The sequence below is a fragment of the Triticum urartu genome, chromosome 4A, assembly GCF_056163025.1.
Source record: "Triticum urartu cultivar PI428250 chromosome 4A, HENAU_Tu73, whole genome shotgun sequence".
In the NCBI taxonomy this organism is placed as follows: domain Eukaryota; kingdom Viridiplantae; phylum Streptophyta; class Magnoliopsida; order Poales; family Poaceae; genus Triticum; species Triticum urartu.
In genome coordinates this window covers 168,025,423-168,036,663 of record NC_141876.1, presented here as the reverse complement: position 1 = coordinate 168,036,663, position 11,241 = coordinate 168,025,423, and the positions used below count along the sequence as shown (strand labels likewise).

The window sequence follows — 11,241 nt, the reverse complement described above, 5'->3', positions numbered from 1 at the left end:
ACCAGAAAGGATGTACTCCCTCCGTCCGGGAAAAGTTGTCCGCGTGGCGATTTTACAAAAAAACCCTCCCCAAACTTCCGACACAACCCGCACTCCTCATCTTCTCCAGTCGATGCTCCGCCGCTCCGACACAGGCGCATGGACGCCGGAGCTCCCCTGCGCCGCGCTGCTCCACTGCTCTCTCACGCGTCCTCCGCCGCCGCCGCAGATCCCTCCTCCGCCGCTCCCTTTTGCCTCGCGTAGCTCCGCTGCCTCCCTTGCCTGCCTCCCGAATCTCCCCTCTTTCACCCCAAAAATTGTTTCTTCTTCCTCCCGCCGTGTCTCTTGCTCGCGCCCACCCCTCCCTCCTAGCGTTGATGGAAGAAGCGTGGCCAGCCCTCGGCCTGGCGGCCGGCGACTCTGCCTTCCGGCCCCCGCCTCCCCCCGGCACCATCGCCCCGACCCCCGTGGCGTGGGGCGCGGCCGCGACGGCGCAGCGGGAGACGGTGGCCAAGGAGTCGTCCGCGCAGGCGGTAAGCCGGATCGTGTCCAGCTGCGCCAACTCGAGCGGCCTGGCCGTGGCCGTCGTCGACGCCAACGCCTCCACCGCGGGCCGGCTGGTCACTATGCCCGAGGTCCTCGAGGAGGTGCGCAACGCCGCAGCGCGCCGGAGGCTCGCGCTCCTGCCCACCCCCGTCGAGCCCGCCCCTGAGTTCCTCAAGGTCGAATGTTTGCTTTAGCTGCCCAGACCTCGTACTGCTGTTTTCATTTGCTGAATAGAGCTTAAGCTCTGCACTTTCATGGACTGAAGTTCATTTTACTCATCGAATTATTTACCATGTCATAGATTTCCATTCTCTGCTCTCTATTATCGCTTGATGCTCTCTGCATTGCTGTATTCAGAAATGTTCACTAGTTTAGAAGACAGAGCCAACACCTTCATGGAGTAGAATCCCTGCTCTGGTTTACTGTAGAAATGTTGATTCAGAAATGTTGTGACACGTTCAGACTGAATTAGTAATTCAGAAATGTTCAGTGTAAAAATTCAGAATGTTTTACACAAAGTTTGTCTCCTAGATTTTGGATTCATGATGTTTTTGAAAAGGACATGCCTCTTTGACTGAAATTCTGTGGACACTTTCCAAGATAATTTTTGTTTGCTGCAAACAGTAAAAATATTCAGCAAAATCTTGTTTTGGATTCATGATGTTTTTGCTTGCTCTACTCCTTGCTGCTTAAATTCTTGCTTGCTCTAATGTGTCCAGTATAATATGTTTGCTTGCAAGAAGTAGTACTCCGAAATTGTAAAATTCAGAAGCCTGTATTTCCAGCTTACAAATTTAGGACTATGTGAATAAAATGCTTTCAACTAAGAAGATAATCCGTCTTCCCATCTCCCTGCTCACTGCTAGCAAGAGTAGAAGAAGAAGAATTCCAAATAAATCCAAGATTGTTTGTGTTCAAGTTTAAAATGAATATGGACAGATTTGGAATCATGTTTAAAAAATGGACAAATGCAGTTACTGTAGCTCCCTAGGCTCAATGCTTTCATTGATGAGAAGAATCATCTAGCCAATTCCTCTCGACTGTAATTCAAATAATTCCAACTTAATTCAAATACACATGACATGCACATATACACAAGACATACACATGACACATGACACAAGACATACACCTTGCTGAGCTTGTTCTTCTTGTTGAGCTTCATCTTCCTCTTCCGGGATCAAGTTGCTTGCTTTGTAAAGTGTTCTAGACATCAGGGTAGGAGTTAACTGAATTTATACTATTGATAACCAAATATGGAGGAAGAATGTGCTAACTGAATTTACACTAAGGGAAGCAATCCAGTGCTAGAAAAACAAAATTGTCATTTACACTCGATTGAATTTACAGTATACCGAATTTGAGTACTTACAGAAAATTGCTGCTGTTGTCAAATTACTCTACTCTCCACAGTAATGATTTCACTATCCTAATGGTTTATACTGCTGTGAAAACTACTCCATACACACACTGTCAAAACTGACAAGATGGTGGTGGAGGTGGGAATAAATGTCCCACAACATCTGCTGGAGTAGAAAATGAATGTGTGTAGTTTGCTCCACAGCAACTACACACACTGGAGTCACTACTGCTGTGTAAATTTTGAACTAACTCAAGAAAGTGAGGTAGAAAATTTAGTACAAGATCACTGAAATTTTGAAAATTCAGTTTCGAAGCTTCAGTGCATCTCAAGTCTGATTGCCACTAAATTGAGTACAAGATCTCTGAAATTTTGTTTGAAGCTTCAGTGTAAATATTCTATTTTCAGAGTACAAGATCACTGAATACAGTTTCTTCGGGGTCCTATTTTTCATTGTAAATGTTCTATTTTCAGTGTAAATATTCTCTGTAATGGAGTATTGCTTGTCAAATCAGTGTGTAGAAATTTTAGGCCATGTCTAGAAATTATGTTAGTCCAACAATATCCAACTTAATCCACAGTAACAGTAGATCAGAAATTGCTTCTACTCTAGGTGAGATTCAGTTAACTGATGAACATTGGACATTGGGGGACACATTCAGTTAATTTCTGTGTTAACTGAATCTTTTTTGCAACATTTCTGTAGAGTACATGATGCATCTTTGGTGTTTTTACATCAGAACAGAAATGTGATTTTAAGGCTAATGCATCTTTGTACAGTCTTTGTCCTGGATTATTTCTCTAGCTTTGTATCCACTGACTGAATTTCATCTACAGCTTGAGAACCAGAGTAACTACTGTACTGAGAACATCAAATTCAGACTCACAGCAGCAAATTGAACAGCACCAGTAGCACAGGCGGGAGTGGCAGCAGAGGCGAGCTAGGGGAAAAGGCAAAAACAGCATCAGAGGTCCACAGCGTCAGCGTTGCCCACCAATAGCAGTGTCAGAGGCGGGAGTGGCCGGAGTTGTCCACGGCGCCGGCGGCTGAAGATGATAAAATCGGAGGTGCAGGTGGGCGGCGAAGGTGGGCGAACGTTGGCGGCGATCGTGGGCGGCGAGCTTCAACGGGCCCGGCGGCGTAGCTCGAGGCGGGCGCCGGCGCAGGTCGCCTTCATGGCGGGTGGTGCAGGTGGGAAGCCGCGGTGTGGGTCCAAGCAAGCGGCGGCGCTGTTGTTGGTCACGCGCTGGGACGCGGCGCTGGCGTTGGTCGCGGTGCAGGTCTAGGCAGCCGGCGGCGCCCTGGTGGGTGGGTAGCCGGCGATGGCTGCAAGGCGCGGGCGACGGAGGAGGAGGAAGGAAGGAGATGGAGTTATTCGTGACGTGTTTAAAACTCTGTGGGTTTTTTTGAAAAAAAACAAATACACTGTCCCGTGGACAACTTTTCCCGGACGGAGGAAGTATGTATACAAGTCTTGGTATACAAAAAATCCATAAAGAACTAATCAAGGCGTCCCTCCTACAGTGCCTCGAAGGACTGCTATGTGACGAGTGTTCGTTCTATGGCCTTCCTCTCCGAAAAGAAACTGCGTCTCAGGGCTTCAGCCTCGCGATTCGTCAAGCTTAAAACCACCTTTCAGGCACCTTGTCTCGATTCCCACCACAGTTCCTCCCGGGGTAAGCATGGAGGACCTCCTCGAACCTTCCGGATCGAGCCCAATGGACCATTTTCATAATGGCAAATACACAATCCATCCAAATCGGGGCCTGAGCCTTAGCTAGCCATCATCAACGCTCATCTTTTCAGCGCCTTTCCCAGCCGTGCTCCGCTGCATCTGCACCTGCAGGGCGTATTTCTTTTGCAGCTCACGGAGCCTCTCCAGGAGTTCTTGGAATGAAGGGCGGCGCTGTGGGTCACTGCTCGAAGAAAAGGATGATGGGTTAGCGGGAATCGGTTTATTGCTAGTAGTACAGTAAGTAGTATGTACCTGTCCCAACAACTCTCAATCATTGATGCCCACTGAGGATCTATGTCACCCGGAATTTCCAATCTGTGGTCCATGAAACCCACGGCTCCGATAACCTGCGCCGTATGGGTCAGAATGTTACGAATTTCTTGTACTTCAGCACGGTCACATAAGCAAAAAAACTGAGTTTGTCTTAAAATGCAATGGTAGTTATTTCACTTCTAATAGGAAATCTATCATTCACCAGTAAGCTGCTACTCCCTCTGTTCTATAATTCTTGTCGTGGTTTTAGTTAAAGAAGTATGGAACGTAGGGAGTACTTATTTTGCAAGGAGACATTCTATGGCAAACATCTCAGTATTAATCTTGCCGCCAGACTGAAAGGGAGATGGGAAGATATATGAAGCAAAAATTATTGAACTTATATCTTCTTGTTGTATCTAAGTAGATTAATAACGCAGATGGATCTTGCAACCTATCACTACCTGCTCAAGGAAACATAGATACAAATTTCACAATCACATAGTCGCTACAGTCAGAATATATGATCGAAAATCGTGTGAATACCTAAACAACAGAAATACATAGCAAAATTGGACCTGCATTGTATTGAGAGTATCCCAAGGAATCTTCTGAGTAACAAGCTCCCATAGGACCACTCCATAGCTGTACACGTCGGACCTATCATGTAGAAGAAAGGAATGTATGAGAAATCATTTGCAGATTGCGGGAACATCTATTGTATTAAAATGGTCCCATTGAGCTTACTTTTCATTTGAAGGTTCATTACGTAGCACTTCTGGAGCCATCCACTGTGGCTAGATGTTAAAGCTAAGATATCAGATATTTAGAACAGAAAAAAAATAATATGATGATTGTAACGTTTCTTTCTATTTTGTCAGTCTAGATAATACATGTAAAAAAGGTAATGTTTGCTTGTACTTACTGTTCCTTTCCCAGTTTTTGTAGTAAGGAATGTTTCGATTTTGAGGCGTGAAAGACCAAAGTCCGCAACCTAATTGAACCAAGTGAATGAGAAGAGAAAGTGTAAAGTAAGGAAAACTAAGATCCAACAGTTACCTTCACAGTCCAGTTCTTATCAACCAACAGATTTGACGATTTTAGATCACGATGTACAACGGTGGGGCTGGAACTGTGAAGATAATTCATGCCCCTTGCCTGAAAAATATTTTAAAATGTATTTAAGATCTCCATGACGATAAAATCTTCCATAAAACCAAACCATGTACTTGTCAAACAAAATATAAGGTAATTTTGTCTCCATGGATTTAGAGGCCCTGGCAAGAACAAGCATGATAAATAATTGGTTGACTATTAGTGTTTCGTATCATAATCACATGAATTATGACTGGCCTTTAGTGAAAGAACCTTCAAGTAAGACACAGTAACAGACTGTAAACACGAGATATCCTGTTAGATGTAAGGTGCATGACACCATTGCCTGTACTTTTCCATTTTCTTACACTGAAAGTTGGGATATGGCCTACTATTGGGTACATAAGAAAACTCCAGTTTTTCTTCTACACACTTGCCAAAAATAATTATTTGCCTATTCAATAAATCTCTGAACCTCTGCACGTGAAGAATGTTTTATCCAGTTGTTCATTCCTCAAACTTCCATAGAATTTAACTGGCTTGTCATTTACTAGAAACTAGCTGTTCAACGTAAGTGCACTCACGATGTCTATAGCCATGTGAACTCGCCGTCTTGGATCCAACTTGCCAGTGGTTTTCCGTAGTAAGCGAAACAAGCTCCCTCTGCATGACAGGACTCAGTACAGTGTGATACATAATTAATAAGAAATATTGTCCTGAATGTTAATTTTTGAAATTCTGAAACAGAATACATCATTGAAATACCAGCCGACTTGAGGAACAGTGAAAACAACAAGTAGGCAGTTACTACTCGAACAACTCACCTAAAAATACTAACCAGATTTAAAATTGTGCCAGATAGTTAAGAACTCGGCAGTCGGCACAATACACATACTCTACTGTTATTACTCCCTATTACTTTTACTGAATGAGATCATAAGCCATATAGATAGACTGTGTAGTGACCTAATCCTTCTTTTGCACCAAGCAAAGGAGAAAGTAATTACCAACGGTAAGACATGTAGGAGATGTAAAGCATACCGTGGGAGAAATTCCGTAACAATACAAAGCCGTTCCTGAGAAGCAACTGCACCCATGAAAAGTATAATATTGGGATGACGTAGCTTCTTCATCAGTGACACCTACATATTAGGTGGAAGCAAATGCAATCATGACCACAAACTACGAAACTAGAAAGTTAACAATGTACTGTTGATTGCAACAGCCCACAAAAAAACTACATACGAAAGAAACAAGGTGAAGATGTGTCAACACTGTATAAAAAAACTATATCCTTTCTTCTTCATTTTTATCTACATGATTACATCAACATAGAATAACGAAAATAACTATCATGTCTCATAAAAAAAACTAATAGCGATTCTGTGAATACCAGGGAGTCAAATTACCAAGTATCTGACTCGACAACAAAATGGGTACACTATAGTTCTGTTAACAAAATATCCAACTGAGAGTGAACAACAAGTGTATTTAGATATGGATGTCTAACCTCTTGTCTGAAGGTACGTATCATTTCTTCTGAATATTCCTGCCTGGAGAATACTTTAACTGCCACATCCTACAGGGGCATTGATGGACATTCAAAACATATTTTTAAGGTTTAAATATTTACCCATAATTACGGTAGACTATGCATACCGATCCATACCACAAAGCATGATACACTGTTCCGCAAGAACCTGCGTGGATCAAACATGAACATGGAGGAAATGAGTGATTTCTATTTAGAAAGGAATAGGATAGCAATACCAACTTCCATGCAGCATAAATCATTTGAAGTACATGTCAACAAGAGATGTGAGTATCCACGTCTGCAGCCAGAGGGAATTGCAAATTCTCTCTCAAAAATAAAAGGAGAACCAGGGTAAAGTGAGAATTAACTACCTTCACCTACTTGTTCTCCAAGTGTTAGGTCTTCCCACAAGATCTCATAATCTAGGCAGTCTGCTTCATAATCTACTCTCTCGATAGGACTGCTATTACTACTTACAGTGCTGCTCATGGTACTACTTGTGCTGTTATTGTTGAAAGTCCACCAGGAACCTGAGACCTCATATTTGCCTGCCTGGGCGTATTCAGTGTCCTTGCTGTCTGGAATTATGATAGGCTCTAGAACTGGTACTCCCTGACGAATCTGAGTGTTCTCTTGCTTATCATGTAACGGTGGTGAAGTCATGTTATTCTTTCCACAACCACCATCGTTTTCATTTCCTTTCCAAGGCCATGATATCCCCTTCTTGGTCAATAATGCCTCTGCCTTTGAACTAAAAATCTTCTGAAATCCCCCTTTTCCTTGTCCTGAATCATCACTATTTGTTTTTCTTGAGTTCACAGGTGATTTCTCTTCGGTAACAAAGGCACCATGCAGTACATCCCCACCTGGGGTGCTTGCTTCACTTGATGTCAACTCTTCCCTGGCATCATGATCAGAATACTGACCCTGGCGACCATTACCATCCTGTTCGTCGCAACTCTGACCTGACCTGATCCGAGAACGAACTCTACTTGTAACCTTTGTAGCCTGTGTTGTCATTCTAGAAATCAAGAAAAGAATACACTAGGAAAATAAATTAAGAAGAAATACCATAAGAGAAACATTCTATTGAAACCAACAGTGCAGCCGTTTCTTTTGTTTGCTCAGAAATGCGACTCACCAAATTTGTTATCTTAGACGTGATGGCAGATTGTAGAGGTTGTTGGGAGTCTGACAAACATTTTTGTGGCAAGCTACTTCTAGGCTTGTTGTTAACTTGTAAATGGGGCTTTGCTGAATTTGGATAGGATTTCCCTACCACTGAAGGACCAACTATTTCCTCCAATATCCGTGCATCACCTGACAGACAGGTGAGGCCCACCAAGCTACCATCTTCATCATATAAAGGAGTGTTATTCACAACAACAGAAAACCGCTCTCCTGACTTGTGCTTGACAGGAAACTTCCCTCTCCAACACTTGCCCATAAATATATTACGGATAATCTCATGTGCTGGACTGAAATCACAAGGATCACAGATTAATTCAAGGAGATCCTGGCCAATCGCTTCTGATGAACAATAGCCATATAGATGCTCGGCAAATCGGTTCCTAGGTTACAGAAAAAATGGGAGAACTTAGTATTAAGATGTACATTTTTATAAGAAAATAGTGTAAGATGTACTTATTCATATTTCATAGCATAAAACAGAGATAACGGCCATGAGGTGCATCATGAAATGCATATTTCATAAGAAAAATTTCCTACTTGTTGAGCCAAGCCGGCGACCAGACAAGAGCATTACACCAATTACATGCATCACGATAAGCAAAATATTTGGGGAAAAAATGCAACCCTGATAAATATCCATCATTATTACAAAGGTCCCAAAGACATGCGGGATTAGGCACAAAGTGTTGACGTTTTTTATCCTAATCTGAGATCACAGGTCTTAAAAGGCACACATGATGCTTCCAGATTTGTTTACTTTTTTGAGAGGTTAAGTTTGTTTATTTTACTATGTAAAATAAAATACTAAAACAGCACACCATATTTTTTAGCGATACATTCAATTATGCAGCACACTATATTCAGTTTTATCACTCGAGTTAACCTAACCTTGCCATATCAAGTTCCAACACATGATAAAAGATGACAAGCAGCAACCAAAATACCTTCTAAATCCAATTAGCTTGTTCCAACACATGATATTACGATTTTATCATTAGGTGGGGCACACCATATAATCTACTCCCTCCGTTCCATAACATTGTGCATATTGATTTTTTGAAAAGTCAACCTCACAATCTTTGACCAAGTTTTTCGAGAAAAACATTTACATCTAGAATGCCAAGCATATATCATTACATTCACTATAAGTAGTTACATATTTTATATATTTCGTATTGTAGATAAAAACAATTTTCTCTATAAACTTGGTCAAAGTTTGACTTTTCAAAAAAATCTATACGCACTACATTATGGAACAGGTGAAGTATTATATTTGTTTATTAGGTGGCCCACACTATATAATCGCAGAACAGTTATGCTCAATACTGAATAAGGAAGGGCATTCAAGGTTTGTGATCTCTCCATATAGTCTTTGAAGCCTCTCTATGATATGAAAGCAAGCTTAGATGAGGCGGCACATCCCCACCCTCGGCCTTCAACGTGTATACTAACTATGAAACATAACATCCATCCTTGTGAATTTAACAACTGAATTCCTCCCAACACACAACTGGTTTCCCAATGGCATGCAAGATACGGCTAATGGAAGAGCGAATAGTTGAATGCAACCCCGAAGGAGAAAACATTGTTTCAAACTAAGTTTGGGGTCATGTCTTGATTTGTGTATAGTTGCCTGCAGCATTTGTTCACTCCCGGGCCCTATATATGAAAATGGTTCCAATAATAGTATTACAGTGCAATCGTGTGCTGCAGCAGCATTCCATCAAACAGTTGATGAGCATTGAGCAGGCAGGCAAGCAGGCAAGCAAAAGGTGCAAGGAAGGAAGCTCACCAGTACAAGACCTTGCCTTCAAGGGAAATGACATGCACGGCCTGCCCCAGCGACTGCAGTATCCTGTGGCAGTGCCTGTCGGACAGCCCGGGGCGCTGCGGGCGCGAGGAGGAGGAGGGGGATTGGTGAAGCAAGGCCAGAGCGCGGCCCCTCGACGATGTAGCCTGCTGCAGCGATTGCAGCGCGGGGAAGGGGCGGCGCGGAGGCGGAGGCGGAGGCGGAGACGCGGAGGACTGGCCGGGGATAAGCTTGCCTATCTCCCGCTTGAGCTCCTCCTGGCCCTCCTCCAGCACCCGTATCTTCCTCAGGAGCTCATCCGGCTCCATCGCCGGCCAAGAGACCAGACCACGGTGGGATCAAATCAAATGGTAGTAGGCCAAGGCACCCGCCGCTTGGCCGGGGCTCTTTTTCTTGGAGTTGTGCAAGCAAGGCAAGGCAAAGGCAAGGAGGTGGAGGCCCCCAAATGGCGGGGCGCCTTTTATTGGACGACAAATTTGGCGCAATTCGCTTCCAGGGGGCTGCCGATGGCAAGAGAAGTGAGCTCCTACACGTCTGTCCACTCTCAAGGTTCAACAATGGGAGGAAGAAGCAAGCTGCGAGGTTTTCCAGGAGGTGGAGGTGGTTCCAGGTTGTTGCCTACTGAGCACTCCTACATGATGTCTTTCCTTCTTTCTTTGCTTAGAGCTGGAGCAAATGAGATGGAATCTATCTATCCCAGTCGTCTCTTCCTTTCCCTTTTCCTTTCTTTGTGTATGGCTTTGGCTATGCACCTGTTCTTCCACATTTATTTATTTTATTATCTCCAGAATCGGCTCCTTGTTTACTTGTCTGAGTTGAATTTTGTGCTGGGGACCGACGGATGCTAGCTAGGAGTAGATGATCTCGGGCCGCCTCTCTCTGTTGTCGCCGTCCGCCTCCAAATGTTGCCACTTGCGAGCGTCTGTCCGCCTCATCGCCTTGCCTTGGAAAAAGCATCTTTGTTTCCATTAACGGCAATCCTACTAAACTAGTATTCCTCCATATTCTGCTATTACTGGTCTCGCCATATTCTGCATTATAGCACGTACAGTACTACTCCCTCCGTCTCAAAATTCTTGTCTTATATTTATCTAGATACGGATGTATTTAATACTAAAACGTGACTTAATATATCCGTATACTTGATACATCTGTATTTAGACAAATCTAAAACAAAAATTTTGAGACGGAGGAAATATTATATTATCTTATGAAGATTAGTCTTCTTGTTGGTTGCCCCTTTTCTTTTCTGCTGAATGTCATGTGACCGGTATCATCTCATCTGTGGGCTGTGCTTTGGTGCCTAGCGCGTCTCCTGCTGAGGGTGAGGGAGCACCCATCGCTTTATTGAACCACAGCTTTGCCCAAAAAGTTCATCACAGCTTTGCACCATCTCGCCTATCTTCTCTACTCTATTCATCTCCATCCTGTTTCATATGTTTATTATTCCTTTTATTTTCTGTGGTTGATGTACACGTGCCGTGATACACGATAATATACCCTACATTTTATATGTAGTATAAAATTCTTCTCACACAACGATCTCACACTTGAATTTTTTAGGGCCAACCATTCTTCGAAGACTCCCGTGTCGCTCCCACGGGCGGCCCGAGAGTAAACCCTAGCCCTCACCACCAATTCCTCACCTCCGGCTCCTCTCCCCTCGCCGCCGCCAGCATGGGTCGCCGGGCAAAGCCCGCGCGGCCTGGCGGTGGCGGGGCCCTCTCCTCCTCCGTTT

General features: G+C 43.6%; 2 protein-coding genes across 5 annotated transcripts; one reads left to right on the top strand and one right to left on the bottom strand.

The window, feature by feature from the left end:
• The first annotated feature begins 331 nt into the window (after window positions 1-331).
• On the top strand, window positions 332-3,390 carry LOC125551808 (uncharacterized). The gene is made up of 2 exons (XM_048715168.2): window positions 332-701; window positions 2,723-3,390. The coding sequence occupies exons 1-2, from the start codon at window positions 357-359 to the stop codon at window positions 2,783-2,785; spliced, it is 408 nt and encodes a 135-aa protein (XP_048571125.2). The 5' UTR covers window positions 332-356; the 3' UTR covers window positions 2,786-3,390.
• On the bottom strand, window positions 3,270-10,279 carry LOC125551807 (uncharacterized). 4 transcript variants are annotated; one of them, XM_048715167.2, is made up of 13 exons: window positions 9,486-10,276; window positions 7,644-8,073; window positions 6,874-7,510; window positions 6,628-6,668; window positions 6,479-6,547; window positions 6,010-6,110; window positions 5,553-5,631; window positions 4,933-5,031; window positions 4,799-4,867; window positions 4,621-4,670; window positions 4,420-4,533; window positions 3,874-3,968; window positions 3,270-3,802 (listed from the first exon to the last, which is right to left on the bottom strand). In XM_048715167.2, exons 1-12 carry the CDS (start codon window positions 9,809-9,811, stop codon window positions 3,914-3,916), a joined length of 2,070 nt encoding a protein of 689 aa, XP_048571124.1. In that variant the 5' UTR covers window positions 9,812-10,276; the 3' UTR covers window positions 3,270-3,802; window positions 3,874-3,913. The 4 variants fall into 4 exon arrangements, 3 of the variants coding, with proteins under 3 accessions (XP_048571124.1, XP_048571123.1, XP_087374204.1); XM_048715166.2 differs by having other exon boundaries at window positions 4,452-4,533; window positions 9,486-10,269; XM_087518078.1 differs by having other exon boundaries at window positions 3,270-3,968; window positions 4,452-4,533; window positions 9,486-10,279.
• Between the last annotated feature and the right edge of the window lie 962 nt (window positions 10,280-11,241).

Excerpts from the sequence above, each read along its gene's own strand:
- LOC125551807 (XM_087518078.1), bottom strand. The coding sequence starts at position 9,811 with ATGGAGCCGGATGAGCTCCTGAGGAAGATACGGGTGCTGGAGGAGGGC. Across the intron at positions 8,074-9,485 it reads GAAGGCAAGGTCTTGTACTG|GAACCGATTTGCCGAGCATC; the intron begins GTGAGCTTCCTT and ends TCTGTAACCTAG. Across the intron at positions 5,632-6,009 it reads GTTACGGAATTTCTCCCACG|AGGGAGCTTGTTTCGCTTAC; the intron begins GTATGCTTTACA and ends CCTGTCATGCAG.
- LOC125551808 (XM_048715168.2), top strand. The coding sequence starts at position 357 with ATGGAAGAAGCGTGGCCAGCCCTCGGCCTGGCGGCCGGCGACTCTGCC. Across the intron at positions 702-2,722 it reads CCGCCCCTGAGTTCCTCAAG|CTTGAGAACCAGAGTAACTA; the intron begins GTCGAATGTTTG and ends TTTCATCTACAG.